This window comes from Petromyzon marinus, chromosome 58 (genome assembly GCF_048934315.1).
Source record: "Petromyzon marinus isolate PM22_M1 ecotype Great Lakes invasive population chromosome 58, UKy_Petmar_22M1.pri1.0, whole genome shotgun sequence".
NCBI classification, from domain to species: domain Eukaryota; kingdom Metazoa; phylum Chordata; class Hyperoartia; order Petromyzontiformes; family Petromyzontidae; genus Petromyzon; species Petromyzon marinus.
In genome coordinates, this window is record NC_133724.1 from 4619885 (window position 1) to 4643530 (window position 23646).

A 23646-nucleotide genomic window follows, 5' to 3' on the forward strand; every position below is an offset into this window, starting at 1 on the left:
ACCTTCATCACCAGCACCATAATCATCTTCATTATTATCATCACCAGCCCCGACAGCACCATCATCACCATCACCATTAGCAACATCATCATCAACATCATCATCATCAGCAGCATCATTTCGATCATCAGCATCATCACCATCACCATTAGCAACATCAACATCATCAACATCATCATCATCAGCAGCATCACTTCCATCACCAGCATCATCAGCAGCACCAGCGACTGCGGCTCGTGCCGCTGCCCCGGCTGTCGCGACTCGCCTGTGCACCAGCTGCAGGTTGTGCTGCTTGAGCCGCGTCTGCTGGTCACCGTGAGCCACCGTCTCCAGCTCCAGCACAAGCACCTTCTTCTCCAGCAAGCTCACCTGCAGCGACGTTGCGAAGACAGGAAACAATGATCCCCACCACCACCAACCACCCCCCGGTAGCCAACACGCTCCGCTCTCTGCTGGCGGAGGCGGGAAGGGGGGGGGGGTAAGGGCAGCACCACGCCCGGCCGTCTTTGTCTCTCCCCGGCGCTGTTCACGGATGTCGTCGGCACGAAACAACGAGCTCAACTGTGTTTCTAATCGGGGTTCCTGCAAGCGTGAAAGGAGATGCCGATTTTGATTCCGCTGACATGCTCGACAAAAAATGAGTGCTCCATTTAAGGCTGAGTTGACCTAGGGAAGGGCCAGGGCCGGTTCAGACGTTCGCTGCTCTTAATGCGCTACGAGCCACTAAGGTACTGCTCCCCACACCACCATCAGCAATAGCATCATCATCAACAGCATCACCATCATCACTGCTATCACCATCACCACCATCAACCCACACCACCATCAGCAATTGCATCATCATCATCACCAGCATCACCATCATCACTGCTATCACCATCACCACCATCAACCCACACCACCATCACCAATATCATCATCATCACCACCACCACCATCATCACTGCTATCACCATCACCACCATCAACCCACACCACCATCAGCAATAGCATCATCATCATCATCACCAACATCACCATCATCACTGCTATCACCATCACCACCATCAACCCACACCACCATCAGCAATAGCATCATCCTCATCACCAGCATCATCATCATCACCAGCATCACCATCAACCCACACCACCATCACCAATAGCATCATCATCATCACCAGCATCACCATCATAACTGCTATCACCATCACCACCATCAACAATAGCATCATCATCATCACCACCACCACCGTCATCACTGCTATCACCATCACCACCATCAACCCACACCACCATCACCAATATCATCATCACCACCACCACCATCATCACTGCTATCACCATCACCACCATCAACCCACACCACCATCACCAACAGGATCATCATCATCAACATTACCACCACCACCACCATCATCATCACTGCTATCACCATCACCACCGCCACCATCAACCCACACCACCATCACCAACAGTATCATTATCATCATCATCAACATCACCACCATCATCATTGTTACTATCACCATCACCACCATCACCAACAGTATCATCATCATCATCACCACCACCACCATAATCACTGCTATCACCATCACCACCGCCCCCATCAACCCACACCACTATCACCAACAGTATCATCATCATCATCAACATCATCACCATCATTACTACTATCACCATCACCACCATAACCACCATCACCAACAGGATCATCATCATCATCACCACCATAATCATCATCACTACTATCACCATCACCAACAGGATCATCATCATCACCACCATAATCATCATCACTACTATCACCACCATCACCAACAGGATCATCATCATCATCACCACCATAATCATCATCACTACTATCACCATCACTACTGCTACCCCCCGTGTAGCCTTAACAGACTGTAGGGGCAAGTGCTGTTAGCGAGCAGCACCAATGAAGGCCGGCACGGCACACGACGGGGGTGGGTGGCCAACACCACGCCCGGCCGCCTTTGTCTCCCTAGAGGCGATGTTTACGCACGACACCGGGTATTAATTTGAGGCTGAGTCGACCTAGAGGAGGCCCACAATCGGTTCAGATAATCGTCACTGGTGTTGGCCTTGAGTGGGAATCGAATTCTAGCGGCTGGGTTTGGAGCGCAGCATAGCGCCAACCGCTGCACCAACCCTCCCCACACCAATCATCAGGATTACCACCACCACCAGCACCATCATTACCCCATTATCATCATCTACACCACCGCCATCATCATCATCACCACCTTCTCTCCGAATCCGATCTCAGGTAAGTCGATGGGGTCTGCCAGGTAGAGGTCCTCGGTGCTGTCCGAGGTACTGCTCACCACGCTACAGCTCAGCAGCTGTCTGCACGCAGTCAACACGCAGAGCACACACACGTAACCCACAAATACCCATAGTGTTGGTGAGTGTGCTGGTGAGGGCGTTGGTGAGTGTGCTGGTGAGTGTGTTGGTGAGTGTGTTGGTGAGTGTGTTGGTGAGTGTCTTGGTGAGTGTGTTGGTGAGTGTGTTGGTGAGTGTGCTGGTGAGTGTGTTGGTGAGTGTGCTGGTGAGGGTGTGGGTGAGTGTGTTGGTGAGTGTGCTGGTGAGTGTGCTGGTGAGTGTGTTGGTGAGTGTGTTGGTGAGTGTGTTGGTGAGTGTGTTGGTGAGTGTCTTGGTGAGTGTGTTAGTGAGTGTGTTGGTGAGTGTGTTGGTGAGTGTGTTGGTGAGTGTGTTGGTGAGTGTGTTGGTGAGTGTGTTGGTGAGTGTCTTGGTGAGTGTGTTGGTGAGTGTGTTGGTGAGTGTGTTGGTGAGTGTGTTGGTGAGTGTCTTGGTGAGTGTCTTGGTGAGTGTGTTGGTGAGTGTGTTGGTGAGTGTGTTGGTGAGTGTGTTGGCGAGTGTGTTGATGAGTGTGTTGGTGAGTGTCTTGGTGAGTGTGTTGGTGAGTGTGTTGGTGAGTGTGTTGGTGAGTATGTTGGTGAGTGTCTTGGTGAGTGTGTTGGTGAGTGTGTTGGTGAGTGTGTTGGTGAGTGTGTTGGTGAGTGTCTTGGTGAGTGTTGGTGAGTGTGTTGGTGAGTGTGTTGGTGAGTGTGTTGGTGAGTGTGTTGGTGAGTGTCTTGGTGAGTGTGTTGGTGAGTGTGTTGGTGAGTGTGTTGGTGAGTGTCTTGGTGAGTGTGTTGGTGAGTGTGTTGGTGAGTGTGTTGGTGAGTGTGTTGGTGAGTGTCTTGGTGAGTGTTGGTGAGTGTGTTGGTGAGTGTGTTGGTGAGTGTGTTGGTGAGTGTCTTGGTGAGTGTGTTGGTGAGTGTGTTGGTGAGTGTGTTGGTGAGTGTCTTGGTGAGTGTCTTGGTGAGTGTGTTGGTGAGTGTGTTGGTGAGTGTGTTGGTGAGTGTGTTGGCGAGTGTGTTGGTGAGTGTGCTGGTGAGTGTGTTGGTGAGTGTCTTGGTGAGTGTTGGTGAGTGTGTTGGTGAGTGTGTTGGTGAGTGTGTTGGTGAGTGTCTTGGTGAGTGTGTTGGTGAGTGTGTTGGTGAGTGTGTTGGTGAGTGTCTTGGTGAGTGTCTTGGTGAGTGTGTTGGTGAGTGTGTTGGTGAGTGTGTTGGTGAGTGTGTTGGCGAGTGTGTTGGTGAGTGTGCTGGTGAGTGTGTTGGTGAGTGTCTTGGTGAGTGTTGGTGAGTGTGTTGGTGAGTGTGTTGGTGAGTGTGTTGGTGAGTGTCTTGGTGAGTGTGTTGGTGAGTGTGTTGGTGAGTGTGTTGGTGAGTGTCTTGGTGAGTGTCTTGGTGAGTGTGTTGGTGAGTGTGTTGGTGAGTGTGTTGGTGAGTGTGTTGGTGAGTGTGTTGGTGAGTGTCTTGGTGAGTGTGTTGGTGAGTGTGTTGGTGAGTGTGTTGGTGAGTGTGTTGGTGAGTGTGTTGGTGAGTGTCTTGGTGAGTGTGCTGGTGAGTGTGTTGGTGAGTGTGTTGGTGAGTGTGTTGGCGAGTGTGTTGGTGAGTGTGTTGGTGAGTGTGTTGGTGAGTGTCTTGGTGAGTGTGCTGGTGAGTGTGTTGGTGAGTGTGTTGGTGAGTGTGTTGGTGAGTGTGTTGGTGAGTGTGTTGGTGAGTGTGTTGGTGAGTGTCTTGGTGAGTGTGTTGGTGAGTGTGTTGGTGAGTGTGTTGGTGAGTGTGTTGGTGAGTGTCTTGGTGAGTGTGTTGGTGAGTGTGTTGGTGAGTGTGTTGGTGAGTGTGTTGGTGAGTGTGTTGGTGAGTGTGTTGGTGAGTGTGTTGGTGAGTGTCTTGGTGAGTGTGTTGGTGAGTGTGTTGGTGAGTGTTCCCCGGGTCTCACCGCGCCACTGCAGTACTGCTGGAGACACGTTTGCTGGGGCTACACGGAGAGTGTGAGGGAGAGAAACGAGAAAACCAACAACACAACAACAACAACAGAACAACACAACAACAACAACAACACGTGATCCTCACAGCGACTTGTGGGTAAGCGTCGAACAAATACGGTGGAGGACACCGCATCATCATCACGCGGTGCTTTCAGATGCGCTTCTGCGGCCGTCTGGAACGCTCTTCCCTTCCGATATTAGTAAGCCACTGGGAGCTGTGGACTGTTAAATCATCGTCATCTTTAGAGCTGCTTTTTGTTGTGTTTAGTTTGAACATACATAGACTCACACAGAGACGATAGACTCACACAGAGACCCATAGACTCACGCATAGACCCATAGACTCACACAGAGACCCATAGACTCACACAGAGACCCATAGACTCACATAGAGACCCATAGACTCACACAGAGACCCATAGACTCACACAGAGACCCATAGACTCAGCCAAAGACCCATAGACTCACACAGAGACCCATAGACTCACACAGAGACCCATAGACTCACACAGAGACCCATAGACTCACATAGAGACCCATAGACTCACACAGAGACCCATAGACTCACACAGAGACCCATAGACTCAGCCAAAGACCCATAGACTCACACAGAGACCCATAGACTCACACAGAGACCCATAGACTCAAACAGAGACCCATAGACTCACACAAAGACCCATAGACTCACACAGAGGCCCTAGACTCACACAGAGACCCATAGACTCACGCAGAGACTCATAGACTCACACAGAGACCCATAGACTCACAGAGAGACCCATAGACTCACACAGAGACCCATAGACTCACACAAAGACCCATAGACTCACACAGAGACCCATAGACTCACACAGAGACCCATAGACTCACGCAGAGACCCATAGACTCACCAGAGACCCACAGACTAACACGGAGAACCATAGACTCACTACAGAGACCCACAGACTCACACGGAGACCCATAGACTCACACGGAGACCCACAGACTCATTACAGTGACCCATAGACTCACTACAGAGACCCATAGACCCACTACAGAGACACATAGACTCACACGGAGACCCATAGACTCACACAGAGACCCATAGACTCACTACAGAGACCCATAGAATCACACGGAGACCCATAGACTCACACAGAGACCCACAGATTCACACAGAGACCCATAAACTCACACAGAGACCCATAGACTCACACAGAGACCCATAGACTCACTAGAGACCCACAGACTCACACAGAGACCCATAGACTCACTAGAGACCCATAGATTCACACAGAGACCCATGGACTCACACAGAGACCCATAGACTCACACAGAGACAGATAGACTCACACAGAGACCCATAGACTCACACAGAGACCCACAGACTCACTGCAGAGACCCACAGACTCACATAGAGACGCATAGACTCACGCATAGAGTCATAGACTCACTACAGAGACCCATAGACTCACACAGAGACCCACAGACTCACACAGGGACCCATAGACTCACAGTGACCCATAAACTCACTATAGAAACCCATAGACTCACTCCAGAGACCCATAGACTCACACGGAGACCCACAGACTCACACATAGACTAACATTGATACCCACAGACTCACACGGAGACCCATAGACTCGCACAGAGACACATAGACTCACATAGAGATCCATAGACTCACACAGAGACCCATAGACTCACACAGAGACCCATAGACTCGCACAGAGACCCACAGACTCACACAGAGAGCCATAGACTCACACGGAGACCCACATACTCATCACACAGAGACCCATAGACTCACACAGAGAGCCATAGACTCACACGGAGACCCATAGACTCACACACAGACCCACAGACTCACACAGAGAGCCATAGACTCACACGGAGACCCACAGACTCACTATAGAGACCCACAGACTCACACAGAGACCCACAGACTCACACAGAGACCCACAGACTCACTACAGAGACCCATAGACTACGTACGGTGCGAAAGAAGTTCAACACACACACACCTGGCCTGTTGCAGGTGGTGCAAGCGTGCCTCCAGCTGGTGCAGCGTGTCACGGCTCCTGCTGCAGCGGCTGCAGTAGACGGCCAGCCCCGCCGCGTGGGGGAACAGGCTCAGCCAACGTCGCGGCGACGTCACGGGGCTGTTGTTGGGGGGGGAGGGACGTCAAATCACTCACCCACTCACCTGCCCACTCACTCACTCACCCGCTCACCTGCCACTCACTCACTCACTCACCCACCTGCCCACTCACTCACCCACCCACTCACCTGCCCACTCACTCACCCACTCACCCACCTGCCCACTCACTCACTCACCCACTCACCTGCCCATTCACTCACTCACCAACTCACCCACTCAATCACCCCGCCGGCTCACTCACCTGGCCGGCAGGGAGGAGGTGTGCTCCCCGCTACGGGGCTCACCTGCCGTTCCACTCACCCACTCACTCACTCACTCACCCCACTCACCCACTCACTCACTCACCCACTCACTCACTCACCCCACTCACTCACTCACTCACCCCACTCACTCATTCACTCACCCACTCACTCACTCACTCACCCCACTCACCCACTCACTCACTCACTCACCCCACTCACTCACTCACCCACTCACTCACTCACTCACCCCACTCACCCACTCACTCACTCACCCCACTCACCCACCCACTCACTACCCCACTCACCCACCCACTCATCACCCCACTCACCCACCCACTCACCACCCCACTCATCCACTCACTCATCACCCCACTCACCCACCCACTCACCACGCCACTCATCACCCCACTCACCCACCCACTCACCACCCCACTCACCCACCCACTCATCACCCCACTCACCCACCCACTCACCACCCCACTCACCCACCCACTCATCACCCCACTCACCCACCCACTCACCACCCCACTCACTACCCCACTCACCCACTCACTCATCACCCCACTCACCCACCCACTCACCACCCCACTCACCCACCCACTCATCACCCCACTCACCCACCCACTCACCACCCCACTCACCCACCCACTCATCACCCCACCCACCCACTCACTCATCACCCCACTCACCCACCCACTCACCACCCCACTCACCCACCCACTCATCACCCCACTCACTACCCCACTCACCCACTCACTCATCACCCCACTCACCCACCCACTCACCACCCCACTCACCCACCCACTCATCACCCCACTCACCCACCCACTCACCACCCCACTCACCCACCCACTCATCACCCCACTCACCCACCCACTCACCACCCCACTCACCCACTCACTCATCACCCCACTCACCCACCCACTCACCACCCCACTCACCCACCCCGCCGACTGCCTCACCTGGCCGGCAGGGAGGAGGTGTGCTCCCCGCTACGGGGCTCACTGCGCAGGGCGCCTCCTCCCGGCGGCCCCAGACTCGCGTCGTCCCCGTAGGCCTCGAACAGCTCCTCGCCCACGCACACCGCTGCAGCGGCCCTGCGGCACGGCCACGGACAAAGACGACTTGGGCACAGCCTGTCGGGATAAGTGCTGTGCACGAGGGAGCGGTGTGGATGGGTATTGTGCCCATAGACTATCACTAGACCCATAGACTAACACTGGTCCCATAGACTAACACTGGACCCATAGACTACCACTGGACCCATAGACTATCACTGGACCCATAGACTCACACTGGACCCATAGACTACCACTGGACCCATAGACTAACACTGGACCCATAGACTTACACCGGACCCATAGACTAACACTGGACCCATAGACTATCACTGGACCCATAGACTAACACTGGACCCATAGACTCACACTGGACCCATAGACTAACATTGAACCCATAGACTAACACTGGACCCATAGACTAACACTGGACCCATAGACTCACACTGGACCCATAGACTGACACTAGACATATAGACTAACACTGGACCCATAGACTAACACTGGACCCATAGACTAACACTGGACCCACAGACTAACACAGGACCCATAGACTAACACTGGACCCATAGACTGACACTAGACATATAGACTAACACTAGACATATAGACTAACACTGGACCCATACACTAACACTGGACCCATAGACTAACACTGGACCCATAGACTCACACTGACCCATAGACTCACACGAACCCATAGACTAACACTAGACCCATAGACTACTACTGGGCCCATAGACTAACACTGGACCCATAGATTAACACTGGACCCATAGACTAACACTGGACCCATAGACTAACACTGGACCCATAGACTAACACTGGACCCATAGACTAACACTGGACCCATAGACTAACACTGGACCCATAGACTAACACTACACCCATAGACTAACACTGGACCCATAGACTAACACTGGACCCATAGACTCACACTGGACCCATAGACTAACACTGGACCCATAGACTAACACTGGCCCCATAGACTAACACTGGACCAATAGACTATCACTGAACCCATAGACTAACACTGGACCCATAGACTAACACTGGACCCATAGACTCACACTGGACCCATAGACTCACACTGGACCCATAGTCTAACACTGGACCCATAGACTCACACTGGACCCATAAACTAACACTGGACCCATAGACTATCACTGAACCCATAGACTAACACTGGACCCATAGACTATTCTACGCTTGTGAAAGGCAATATGCTGAGGAAACTAAATGTTAAGGGTCGCTGCTGCTGCTGCTGATGGTAGGATTCTGATCATGATAGGATGATGATGACATGATGATGACGATAGGATGATGCTGATGATGATAGGATGATCATAGGATGATGATAGGATGATGCTGATGATGATAGGATGATCATAGGATGATGATATGATGCTGATGATAGGATTCTGATGATAGGATGATGCTGCTGATTATGATAGGTTTCTGATAGGATGATGATATGATTAAGATGATGATAGGATGCTGATGATGATAGGATGATCATAGGATGATCATAGGATGAAGATAATGATATGATGCTGATGATGATATGATGCTGCTGCTGCTTGGATGATGATGATAATGATTAAATAAAGATGATGATAGGATGATGATGATGATGATGATGCTGCTGATGATAGAATGACAATGATAGGATGCTGCTAATGATTATGATAGGATGCTGATAGGATGATGATGATGATGATGCCAACAATAGGATGAAGCTGATGCTGACAAGACCTCACCCCTTCCAGCACCCCCTAGGACTGCTGCAGCTGCTTTCACGATCCTCACTGCCGATGCCCGACGTGCTGTCCGAGCCGGGACCCCTCGCCCCGGGCCCCGGGCCCCGCAGCCCTCCCACCGCGAGCACCCCCGCCCCCACAGCCACATCCGCATCCTCCTCCACGCCATCATCAACATCGTCATCAACGTCATCCTCCTCCTCGTCGTCGTCGTCGTCCGTGTCGACGACGTGTCGGATATTGGGGGCCTCTTGGTTAAGGGTCAGAGCGGAGCTGTCCAGCAGGTGCTGGTGCTGACGGTGGTGGGGGTGGTGGTGGTGGTGGTGGAGGTGGTGGTGGAGGTGGTGGAGGTGGTGGTGGAGGTGGCCGTGGTGGCCGTGGTGGTGCTGGGGTGATGATGACGAGTCGTAGAAGGTGGCCGGGCCGCCGTCGTGCTCGGCGAGCTCGCGAGACGGAGGAGGAGGAGGAGATCTGGGCAAGGACGCGTCTGAAGATGGGCGTCTCTCCTCCGTCTGCGCCAAGGCAATGAACAGCAACATTCTCAGTAGCAGCAGCAGCAGCAGCAACAACACAGGACTTGTAAACAGCAGCAGCATCAGCAGCATCGGTACTGAGACATCAGCAGCATCATCAGCAGCAACTGCAGCAGTAGCATCGGTAACAGAGATTGTTAACAGCACCAGCAGCAGCATCAGCAGCATCAGCAGCAATGCTGCTATCAGAGACATCAGCAGCATCAGCAGAATCAACAGCGGCAGCAGCCGTTCGGCGGTAATGTCGTGGATAACGGCGAGATACGGGGTGGCGGATCGTAGTTTTCACGGACGCTACTGCTCCTGCTGAAAGTCGGAATCGGTGAACGGATAAGAGCAGTCCTCCGTGACTCGTCAAAATCAAAACCGTGACGATCTCTTGAATTGCTCTTAAAACCGAGCCTCCGGACTCACCACACGAGCGCTAATCTCCTCTGCAACAACAACAACAGCAGCAGCAACAGTGGAACCAGCAACACCAACACCACAATCATAATCATCATAATCATCATCACCATCAGCAGCGTGGTCATCGTCTGTGTCGTCATCGCCATCGGTGTGTGCGATTACCTCTCCACTCTGCTGGGGGCACGGGACGAGTTGGATTACCGGGTCCATGAACTGAGGCTCCAGTGGTCGACCTTCGCTCTCCCAAGCTGCACGGAAGCAACAACAAGAAACCAAAGTCACCACCATCACCACCGCCACCACACCACCACCACCCCACCACCACCCCACCACCACCCCACCACCACCACCACACCACCACCACCACAACCACAACCACCCCACCACCACCACCACACCACCACCGCCTTTGCTGCGATCAAAGACCCCCCCCCCCCCCAACCGCATAGGCCGTTAGTGGACTGTTGGGGCAAGTGCTGTTCGCGAGCAGCACTTATGGAGGCCGTCACGGCAAACACCACGCCCGGCCGCATTTATTTCTCCCCAGATGTTTAGACACCGCACCAGGCACTCATTTGAGGCTGAGTCGACCTAAGGGAGGCCCGGAACCGGTTCAGATAATCGTCACCGGTGTTGAGCCGTGAGCGGGAATCGAACCCGGGTCGCCGAGGTTCGTTGAGGACGCGCGCTCACCGCTACGCCAACACTCCCCGCACCACCACAAGCAGCACCACGACGACTGTCATCACCACCACCACAACCACCACCACCACAACCACCACCACAACCACCACCACCACCACAACCACCACCACCACCACCACCACAACCACTACCACCACTACCACCACCACCACCACCACAACCACCACCACCACCACAACCACCATCATCACCACCACCACAACCACCACCACCACAACCACCATCATCACCACCACCACAACCACCACCACCACCACCACAACCACCACGACAACCACCATCATCACCACCACCACAACCACCACCACCACCACAACCACCATCATCACCACCACCACCACCACCACACTCATCACAACCACTACCACAAAGAGACGCATAGACTCACACAAAACACCATAGACTCACACAGAGACCCATAGACTCACACAGAGACCCATAGAATCACACATTGATCCACTGACTCACATAGACACTCATAGACTTCAACAGAGACCTACAGACGCACAGAAAAACCTATAGTCTCACACGTAGACCAATTGACTCCCACTGACTCATATAGAGACCCACAGACTCACCATACACAGATCCATAGACTCGCAATGAGACCCATAGACTCACACAGAGACCCATAGATGCACACAGACACCCATAGACTCACACAGAGACTCACAGAGACACACATACACCATAGACTCACACAGAGACCCACTGACTCACATAGAGACCCATAGGCTCACACAGAGACCCATAGGCTCACACAGAGACCCATATACTCACACAGAGACACATAGACTAACACAGAGACCCATAGACTCACAGAGACACATAGACTCACACAGAGACCCATAGTCTCACTACAGAGACCCATAGTGTCACTACAGAGACCCATAGACTCACACAGAGACCCATAGACTCACACAGAGACCCATAGACTCACACACAGACCTATAAACTTACACAAAGACACAGACTCACACATAGACCCATAGACTCACTATAGAGACACATAGACTCACACAGAGACCCATAGACTCACACAGAGACCCACAGAGACACACATACACCATAGACTCACACAGAGACACAGACTCACACATAGACCCATAGACTCACTATAGAGACACATAGACTCACACAGAGACCCATAGACACACACAGAGACTCATAGACTCACACAGAGACCCATAGACTCACACAGAGACCCATAGGCTCACACAGAGACCCATAGAGTCACACAGAGACCCATAGACTCACACAGAGACCAATAGACTCACACAGAGACCCATAGACTCACACAGAGACACATAGACTCACACAGAGACCCATAGACTCACACAGAGACCCATAGATTCACACAGAGACCCATAGACTCACACAGAGACCCATAGACTCACACAGAGACCCACAAACTCACACAGAGACCCACAGACTCACACAGAGACCCACAGAGACACACATACACCATAGACTCACACAGAGACCAATAGACACACACAGAGACCCATAGACTCAGAGACCCGTAGACTCACACGGAGACCCCATAGACTCACTACAGAAACCCATAGACTCATACAGAGACCCATAGACTCACACAGAGACCCATAGACTCACACAGAGACCCATAGACTCACACAGAGACCCATAGACTCACACAGAGACCCATAGACTCACACAGAGACCCATAGACTCATACAGAGACCCATAGACTCACACAGAGACCCATAGACTCACAGGTAGACCCATAGACTCACACAGAGACCCATAGACTCACACAGAGACCCATAGACTCACACAGAGACCCATAGACTCACAGGTAGACCCATAGACTCACACAGAGACCCACAAACTCACACAGAGACCCACAGACTCACACAGAGACCCACAGAGACACACATACACCATAGACTCACACAGAGGCCAAAAGACACACACAGAGACCCATAGACTCAGAGACCCGTAGACTCACACGGAGACCCATAGACTCATTACAGAGACCCATAGACTCATACAGAGACCCATAGACTCACACAGAGACCCATAGACTCACAGGTAGACCCATAGACTCACACAGAGACCCATAGACTCACACAGAGACACATAGACTCTCACACAGACCCATAGACTCACACAGAGACCCATAGACTCACACGGAGACCCATAGACTCACTACAGAGACCCATAGACTCATACAGAGACCCATAGACTCACACAGAGACCCATAGACTCACACAGAGACCCATAGACTCACACAGAGACCCATAGACTCACACAGAGACCCATAGACTCACCCAGAGACCCATAGACTCACACAGAGACCCATAGACTCACACAGAGACCCATAGACTCACACAGAGACCCATAGACTCACCCAGAGACCCATAGACTCACACAGAGACCCATAGACTCACAGGTAGACCCATAGACTCACACAGAGACCCATAGACTCACACAGAGACACATAGACTCTCACACAGACCCATAGACTCACACAGAGACCCATAGACTCATACGGAGACCCATAGACTCACTACAGAGACCCATAGACTCATACAGAGACCCATAGACTCACACAGAGACCCATAGACTCACACAGAGACCCATAGACTCACACAGAGACCCATAGACTCACCCAGAGACCCATAGACTCACACAGAGACCCATAGACTCACCCAGAGACCCATAGACTCACACAGAGACCCATAGACTCACACAGAGACCCATAGACTCACACAGAGACCCATAGACTCACCCAGAGACCCATAGACTCACACAGAGACCCATAGACTCACACAGAGACCCATAGACTCACACAGAGACCCATAGACTCACACAGAGACCCATAGACTCACACAGAGACCCATAGACTCACACAGAGACCCATAGACTCACACAGAGACCCATAGACTCACACAGAGACCCATAGACTCACACAGAGACCCATAGACTCACACAGAGACACATAGACTCACACAGAGACACATAGACTCAGTCAGGAAAGGAAGAAAATGTGAAAGGCCTTTGCTTAGCAGTGCGAAGTTACAGACTGACAACAGCAGCAATAACAACAACAACTATAGCAACATACTCTTAGTTCTTTCGGTAAAGTCACGTTGAAGGGAAACAATAAAATAATAAAGTATATATAATACAAAAAAAGTATGAATTACTGCAGTCACGAAAGCTTTAAATCAAAACTATAGCAACGGCAATAGAAACTACCACAAAAAATAAAAACACAAACAACAGCAACAATAAAAACAACAAAAATAACAACAACCACAACAACAAAGACAACAACAAACAGCAATAATAAAAACTAAAACAACGAAACAACTATAATAACCACAATAATCACAACAAACAAATCCAACAACAACAACAACAACGAGAGAACTGGATGAATACAAAAAACTAAACCCTATAGGCTGGCGAACGTGGGTTAGCGCGCCTCTCTTTTAACATTTTAATTCTCAATTATTTTTGCCCTGCCTTACAAAAGGCGGCCTCCATTTTTTTTTGTTGGGCAGCCTGCCCAGGGCGTTGCCATGCAACCGCCGCCTCTCCGTTTCCGTGGCAACGCGAATCATTGGGGCCGCCATTCCTCCCTTATTCTCTGCCCGCCTCGGCTGCCACCGCCCGCTGTCTACGTTCAACTTAATGTCGTCTTGTTCTCGAGTCAAATGTCAAAGCCCGGAGCAACCTTGTGCCCGATTGTTTTCACCGGCCGCTGCCTGTACGCGCGGCGTGAGCTCGCCATTTGTCCGAATTCTCTCGGGCCTCGATGTTAGCCTGAGTTGGCCAAACATTTATCGTCACCGTCATCATCATCATCGCCAGCAAGCAAGCAAGCAGCTTCAGCATCAGCAGGCACAACAGAAATAGCACAATCAGCAGCACCAGCAGCGTCGTCCAGAGTGGTAGAACAACATGACCATCTTGGCCATCATCGTAAGAACATCTCCACTGTCATCACAGTCGACACCACTAACCGCAAGAGGAAATGGCGGTGGTCGTTATCACGGCGAATGTGTGCCAGGCTAGGTGCACGAACAGCGTGCCAGCTGCTTGGGCACGCTGCGGTGACCCAGCCAACGAACGCAGCCTCGCCTGCCGGAAGACCTCACTGATGGGACTGTGTCCGGATGCATCAAGGATCTGTGAGCTGTTCACTGTGTAAGCAACCAGGTCTGCTTAAACTCCAAGATGGACTTTAGTGCAGGCCAGCCTGAATGTTTAGAACCGGCGAAGATGCTCACTGATGGGACTGTGTCCAGATTCTTCAAGGATCTGTGATCACACGCTGTAACCTAGTCTGGTTAAACGCCAGGATGGAAACGTAAGGCATGCCAGCCTGAATATTTAGAACCGGCGAAGATGCTCACTGATGGGACTGTGTCCAGATCATTTAATGATCTATGAGCTTCTACATCATTAGACCTCCTTTGCCAGTACCAAAATGCAATAATAGGGTTTTTCCACTTTTTTCTGGCAACAAAACTTAAATCTTTTTACGAGGATTCATGTTTACTGCATTAACCACAATACCTGCAGTCAAAATGCAAACAAAACACATACTATGATATTATATGCTGTACGCCTTTTGGCGTCATCTGGTCGAGCACCAATTGGGTCGAGGCTCAAAAGAAAGCCGTCCCTTGGTGTGGACCAATCAGTTTCAAGGCCAATGCATCATATTATCATAGTTTGTGTTTTTTGTTTGCATTTTGACTGCAGGTATTGTGGTTAATGCAGTAAACATGAATCCTCGTGTAAAAAGGTTTCAGTTTTGTTGCCAGAAAAAAAGGGGAAAAACCCTATTATTAGATATATCAGCTGTTCACTGTGTAACCAACCAGCTCTTGTTAAACCCCAGGATAGAACCGTAATGCAGGCCAGCCTGAATGTTGAGAACCGGCGAAGATGCTCACTGATGGGACTGTGTCCAGATCATTTCAGGATCTATGAGCTGTTCACTGTGTAACCAACCAGCTCTGGTTAAACCCCAGGATAGAACCGTAATGCAGGCCAGCCTGAATGTTGAGAACCGGCGTAGACGTTCCTTTACAGGGGCCCCACATTCCGCACAGGAGAAGGCAGGGCATGAACTGTGGCCGATGACACACCCCCCCCCCCCCCGAGTTTCGTATGCAGCAGCAGGCAATCGGCCAGGATAGTTCACACACCGTGATAGGCAGCCAGCAGAAAGTTAAACCCCCTATGATCCCACCTCGAAACATCTCCCCACCACCACGACCGTGTCTCCCCTGCGTCCGCACATCTCCTCGCCTCTGCGCTCACCCGGTAAACGCGGAACGTCGGGGCACCAACGTTGAGACAACGTTGAGACAACGTGTGGCTGGGCTGTCAAGCCTTTGGCCCAAATTTGGGCCCCCCCACGACGTTCCACGTTTACCGGGTGAGCACGTGCCCAGTCGCTATGCAGGTCGACGTTGAGCCAAAATTCACTGTTGGCTCAACGTTGTCCCAACGTGTTCTCAACGTTGTCCCAACGTTGGCTCAACGTTGAGCCAACATTTACCGAGCAACCTCCTCCCCCACCCCCTAACTCGCAACCCCGCGTGCTCGCTCACCGGCGTGCTCCAGGGTCCGCACCCCTTGCGAGAATCGCCGGAAGGAGCCGTCGCACTCCGCGTCCTCGTGCCCCAGGAGATTTGACCTCGTGCCCACCTGGGGTAGCCAAGTTGATACCGGGGGATGTGGGGGGAGGGGGGGGGCAAGGTGGGTGGGGGTGGGGGGGGGAGTGGGCGAGTAGGAGTCAGTTGCGCAATAGGGCAGAAGGCAGAGAGGGATGGTGCAAGGTGGATGGGACAGGTAAGGGGCAAGGAAGAGGATGGAACAGATGGAAGTAAACCTCCCCCCCCACCCATCCCCACCTAGACGGACAAAAATGAAGAGAGGCACGGAGAATGATGAGAAAAGAGAGGGTGGGTGGGGAGCGGGAGGAGAAGGAATGACCACGTCAAGATGTCGAGGATGATGAAGAGGGTGCACTGTACGCTGAGCTTCTTTCGCGCCGTACGTAGCCAATCGCGCTAATCGGAGGTGCGGGGGAAGGGCAACAAAACTGTGGGTCTCTGTGTGAGTCTATGGGTCTCTGTGCTAGTCTATGGGTCTCTCTGTGAGTCTATGGGTCTCTGTGTGAGTCTATGGGTCTCTGTGCGAGTCTATGGGTCTCTGTGCGAGTCTATGGGTCTCTGTGTGAGTCTATGGGTCTATGTGTGAGTCTATGGGTCTCTGTGCAAGTCTATGGGTCTCTGTGCGAGTCTATGGGTCTCTGTGTGAGTCTATGGGTCTCTGTGTGAGTCTATGGATCTCTGTGTGAGTCTATGGGTCTCTGTGCGAGTCTATGGGTCTCTGTGCGAGTCTATGGGTCTCTGTGCGAGTTTATGGGTCTCTGTGTGAGTCTATGGGTCTCTGTGCGAGTCTATGGGTCTCTGTGCGAGTCTATGGGTCTCTGTGCGAGTCTATGGGTCTCTGTGCGAGTTTATGGGTCTCTGTGTGAGTCTATGGGTCTCTGTGTGAGTCTATGGGTCTCTGTGCGAGTCTATGGGTCTCTGTGCGAGTCTATGGGTCTCTGTGCGAGTCTATGGGTCTCTGTGTGAGTCTATGGGTCTCTGTGTGAGTCTATGGGTCTCTGTGCAAGTCTATGGGTCTCTGTGCGAGTCTATGGGTCTCTGTGTGAGTCTATGGGTCTCTGTGTGAGTCTATGGGTCTCTGTGTGAGTCTATGGGTCTCTGTGCGAGTCTATGGGTCTCTGTGCGAGTCTATGGGTCTCTGTGCGAGTTTATGGGTCTCTGTGTGAGTCTATGGGTCTCTGTGCGAGTCTATGGGTCTCTGTGCGAGTCTATGGGTCTCTGTGCGAGTCTATGGGTCTCTGTGCGAGTTTATGGGTCTCTGTGTGAGTCTATGGGTCTCTGTGCGAGTCTATGGGTCTCTGTGCGAGTCTATGGGTCTCTGTGCGAGTCTATGGGTCTCTGTGCGAGTCTATGGGTCTCTGTGCGAGTTTATGGGTCTCTGTGTGAGTCTATGGGTCTCTGTGTGAGTCTATGGGTCTCTGTGCGAGTCTATGGGTCTCTGTGCGAGTCTATGGGTCTCTGTGTGAGTCTATGGTCTCTGTGTGAGTCTATGGGTCTCTGTGTGAGTCTATGGGTCTCTGTGCGAGTCTATGGGTCTCTGTGCGAGTCTATGGGTCTCTGTGTGAGTCTATGGTCTCTGTGTGAGTCTATGGGTCTCTGTGTGAGTCTATGGGTCTCTGTGCGAGTCTATGGGTCTCTGTGCGAGTCTATGGGTCTTTGTGCGAGTTTATGGGTCTCTGTGTGAGTCTATGGGTCTCTGTGTGAGTCTATGGGTCTCTGTGCGAGTCTATGGGTCTCTGTGCGAGTCTATGGGTCTCTGTGCGAGTTTATGGCTCTCTGTGTGAGTCTATGGGTCTCTGTGTGAGTCTATGGGTCTCTGTGCGAGTCTATGGGTCTCTGTGCGAGTCTATGGGTCTCTGTGTGAGTCTATGGGTCTCTGTGTGAGTCTATGGGTCTCTGTGCGAGTCTATGGGTCTCTGTGCGAGTCTATGGGTCTCTGTGCGAGTTTATGGGTCTCTGTGTGAGTCTATGGGTCTCTGTGCGAGTCTATGGGTCTCTGTGCGAGTCTATGGGTCTCTGTGCGAGTCTATGGGTCTCTGTGCGAGTTTATGGGTCTCTGTGTGAGTCTATGGGTCTCTGTGCGAGTCTATGGGTGCTCTGTGTGAGTCTATGGGTGCTCTGTGTGAGTCTATGGGTGCTCTGTGTGAGTCTATGGGTTTCTTTATGAATCTATGAGTCTCTGTGTGACTCTATGGGTCTCTGTGTGAGTCTATGGGTTTCTGCGTGAGTCTATGGGTCTCCGTGTGAGTCTATGGGTCTCTGTGTGAGTCTATGGGTCTCTGTGTGAGTCTATGCATCTCTGTAGTGAGTCTATGGGTCTCTGTGTGAGTCTATGCATCTCTGTAGTGAGTCTATGGGTCTCTGTGTGAGTCTATGGGTATCCGTGTGAGTCTATGGGTCTCTGTGTGAGTCTATGGGTCTCCGTGTGAGTCTATGGGTCTCTGTGTTAGTCTATGGGTCTCTGTGTGAGTCTATGGGTCTCTGTGTGAGTCTGTGGGTCTCTGTATGAGTCTATGGGTCTCTGTGTGAGTCTATGGGTCTCTGTGTGAGTCTATGCATCTCTGTAGTGAGTCTATGGGTCTCTGTAGTGAGTCTATGGGTTTCTGTGTCATTCTATGGGTCTCTGTGTGAGTCTGTGTGGGTGTCTGTGTGAGTGTATGGGTCTCTGCCTGAGTCTATGGGTCTCTGTGTGAGTCTATGGGTCTCTGTGTGAGTCTATGGGTCTCTGTGTCAGTCTATGGGTCTATGTGTGAGTCTGTGGGTGTCTGTGTGAGTCTATGGGTCTCTGCCTTAGTCTATAGGTTTCTGTGTCAGTCTATGGGTCTCTGTGTGAGTCTGTGTGGGTGTCTGTGTGAGTCTATGGGTCTCTGTGAGTCTATGGGTCTCTGTGTCAGTCTATGGGTCTCTGTGTGAGTCTGTGGGTGTCTGTGTGAGTCTATGGGTCTCTGCCTGAGTCTATGGGTCTCTGTGTGAGAGTATGGGTTTTTGTGTCAGTCTATGGGTCTCTGTGTGAGTCTGTGTGGGTGTTTGTATTAGTCTATGGGTCTCTGCCTGAGTCTATGGGTCTCTGTGTGAGTCTATGGATCTCTGCGTGAGTCTATAGGTCTCTGTGTGAGTCTATGCATCTCTGTAGTGAGTCTATGGGTTTCTGTGGCAGTCTATGGGTCTCTGTGTGAGTCTGTGTGGGTGTCTGTGTGAGTCTATGGGTCTCTGCCTGAGTCTATGGGTCTCTGTGTGAGTCTATGGGTCTCTGTGTGAGTCTGTGGGTGTCTGTGTGAGTCTATGGGTCTCTGCGTGAGTCTATGGGTCTCTGTGTGTGTCTATGGGTCTCTGTGTGAGTCTGTGGGTGTCTGTGTGAGTCTATGGGTCTCTGCGTGAGTCTATAGGTCTCTGTGTGAGTCTATGGGTCTCTTTGTGAGTCAATGGGTCTCTGTGTGAGTCTATGCATCTCTGTAGTGAGTCCATGGGTTTCTGTGTGAGTCTATGGGTCTCTGTGTGAGTCTGTGTGGGTGTCTGTGTGAGTCTATGGGTCTCTGCCTGAGTCTATGGGTCTCTGTGTGAGTCTATGGGTCTCTGTGTGAGTCTATGGGTCTCTGTGTCAGTCTATGGGTCTATGTGTGAGTCTGTGGGTGTCTGTGTGAGTCTATGGGTCTCTGCCTTAGTCTATAGGTTTCTGTGTCAGTCTATGGGTCTCTGTGTTAGTCTGTGTGGGTGTCTGTGTGAGTCTATGGGTCTCTGTAGTAAGTCTATGGATTTCTGTGTCAGTCTATGGGTCTCTGTGTGAGTCTGTGTGTGTGTTTGCGTGAGTCTATGGGTCTCTGCCTGAGTCTATTGGTCTCTGTGTGAGTCTATGGGTCTCTTTGTGAGTCAATGGGTCTCTGTGTGAGTCTATGGGTCTCTGTGTGAGTCTATGGGTCTCTGTGTGTGTCTATGGGTCTCTGTGTGCGTCTGTGGGTGTCTGTGTGAGTCTATGGGTCTCTGCCTGAGTCTATTGGTCTCTATGTGAGTCCATTTTTCTACAAACAAAACACAAAAAAACAGTTCGATAATAAATGACTTTGTCAATCTAGACGACGACGATTTCAAAGTGCACAGCTCCCAGTGGCTTCCTATAATCGGAAGGGAAGAGCGTTCCAGACGGCCGCAGAAGCGCATCTGAAAGCGCCGCGCGATGATGATGATGATGAGGATGGATGATGATGGATGATGATGATGGATGATGATGATGATGGATGTTGTTGGGTGTTGATGGATGATGATGGATGATGATGATGGGTAATGATGGATGATGATGATGGATGTTGATGGCTGTTGATGGATGATGATGGATGATGATAATGGATGATGATGGGTGTTGATGGGTGTTGATGGATGATGATGATGGATGATGATGATGGATAATGATGGATGATGAGGATGATTATGATGATGATGGATGATGAGGATGATTATGATGATGATGGATGATGATGGATGATGAGGATGATTATGATGATGATGGATGATGATGGATGATGATGATGATGATGGAGACGTGTGAACATGTCAAATTTCAGAAGCCTAGCAAGGGGTCGAGTCTGCTTTGTAGTGGTGCATGAATGATGTTGATAGATGATGACGATAATTGTAATGAGTACAATGATGATGATGATGATGTCCATGATGATGGTGACGATGTTCTTGATTATCACGATCACAATGATGATGATGATGAGAATGATAATTAATCGACACCACCACCGTGACCACCTACGGGAATTGAACCAGGCCCCATCATCTCGTGAATGAAATCACACCCCTGTGACCCACCATCAACATCACCCCATCATCACCGCCACCATCACAATGTAACCAACCACCCCCCACCTCCCCCATCATCATCATCATCAAGCCATCACTCACCTCATCCTGCCGGTGATGTCGGATGGGCAGGCGCTGACGTATGATAGCCCCATCACCACCATCATCACCATCACCACCATCATCACCATCACTAGCACCGTGGTAGCAAAAGTCCAAGGCAGATTGCACGGCTGTCTCCATTGCAACAGCCTACAGCTGCAACAGCAGAAGCATGGCCTATGGCAGCAGCAGCAGCAGCAGCTATTGTATCAGCAACAGCAGCGGCTTACAGCGGCAGTCGCAAAAGCGGCTCCGTCAGCGAAAATCGGCAGCTACATCACTGGAAATAACACCGGCGTCAATAGCAAGTATGAGCTACAGCAGCTGTAGTCGCATCTGCTGTGGCAGCAGCTGTAGCAGCAGCAGCATCAGCGACGCCGGGTGGCTATGCTGTGTTAGGATCACAGCAGCTGTAGCAGCAGCTGTAGCAGCAGCATCAGCGACGCTGGGTGGCTATGCTGTGTTAGGATCACAGCAGCTGTAGCAGCAGCTGTAGCAGCAGCATCAGCGACGCTGGGTGGCTATGCTGTGTTAGGTACACAACATCTGTAGCAGCAGCATCAGCGACGCTGGATGGCTATGCTGTGTTAGGTACACAACAGCTGTAGCAGCAGCATCAGCGACGTGCTGCCTGGCATGTGACGTCACGAATGCGGAGCGCGCGCGCTGGATGAGATGATGGTGGAGCTGCTGCTGCTGATGATAACGATAAATGATGATGAAGCTGATTATTATGATGGTAATGAAGCTGATGATGATGGAGCTGATGATGATGATAATGGGAATGAAGCGAAATTATGATGAAGCTGCTGATGATGGTGGTGGGTATGGAGCTGATGATGATGATGATGGAGCTGATGATGATGATGATGATCATGAAGCTGATGATGATGGGAATGAAGTTGATGATGGAGCTGATGGTGATAATGGAAATTAAGTTGTTGATGATGATGATGATGATAGTGGTGATGGAGCTGATGATGATAGTGGTGATGGAGCTGATGATGATGATGGGAATGAAGCTGATGATGATAGTGGTGATAGAGCTGATGATGATGAAGGTGCTGATGAAGATGATGATGATGGGAGTGAAGTTGATGATGATGATGATGAAGCTGATGATGATGAGAGTAAAATTGATGATGATGAAGCTGATGAAGCTGATGGTGGGGATGAAGCTGCTGCTGATGATGATGATGATGAAGCTGATGATGATGGTGGGGATGAAGCTGCTGCTGCTGATAATGAAGCTGATGATGATGAAGCTGATGATAATGATGGAGCTGATGATGATGATGAGAGTGAAGTTGATGATGATGATGAAGCTGATGCTGATGGTGGGGATGAAGCTGCTGCTGCTGATGATGATAATTAATCTGATGATGATGATGAGAGTGAAGTTGATGATGATGAAGCTGATGCTGATGGTGGGGATGAAGCTGCTGCTGATGATGATGATAATGAATCTGATGATGATGATGAGAGTGAAGTTGATGATGATGAAGCTGATGCTGATGGTGGGGATGAAGCTGCTGCTGCTGATGATGATAATGAATCTGATGATGAGAGTGAAGTTGATGATGATGAAGCTGATGCTGATGGTGGGGATGAAGTTGCTGCTGCTGATGATGATGATAATGAATATGATGCTGATGATGGGAACGAAGCTGCTGATGATGAAGCTGCTGATGATGAAGCTGACGATGATTTTGATTCCGTTTATTATAATAATTGGGCAGTAATTTCTCTTACAACCGCCCCTCCCCCACCCCAGATGTCTCCCCCCCCCACCCCCCACACCCACTGCGCCCTCTCTCCACAGTGGTGGTGGGGGTCATTATCCGGAGCGCCGCCCCAAAGACAGCTCCAATTCAGTCCTGACAATATCGATATATAAAA

General features: G+C 51.1%; 1 protein-coding gene across 1 annotated transcript in view; it reads right to left on the minus strand.

The window, feature by feature from the left end:
* The window catches only part of LOC116955182 (rab11 family-interacting protein 4B-like), a 40183-nt gene extending 17791 nt beyond the window's left edge, over positions 1-22392 (minus strand). The window contains exons 1-9 of the mRNA XM_076052781.1: positions 21748-22392; positions 16780-16876; positions 10643-10728; positions 9540-10051; positions 7684-7818; positions 6343-6480; positions 4294-4332; positions 2247-2349; positions 266-369 (exon numbers count right to left, since the gene is read on the minus strand). Of these exons, the coding sequence (XP_075908896.1) occupies positions 266-369; positions 2247-2349; positions 4294-4332; positions 6343-6480; positions 7684-7818; positions 9540-10051; positions 10643-10728; positions 16780-16876; positions 21748-21888 (1355 nt within the window). The 5' untranslated portion in view covers positions 21889-22392. The remainder of the gene's footprint in view (positions 1-265; positions 370-2246; positions 2350-4293; positions 4333-6342; positions 6481-7683; positions 7819-9539; positions 10052-10642; positions 10729-16779; positions 16877-21747) is intronic.
* Positions 22393-23646: the final 1254 nt, after the last annotated feature.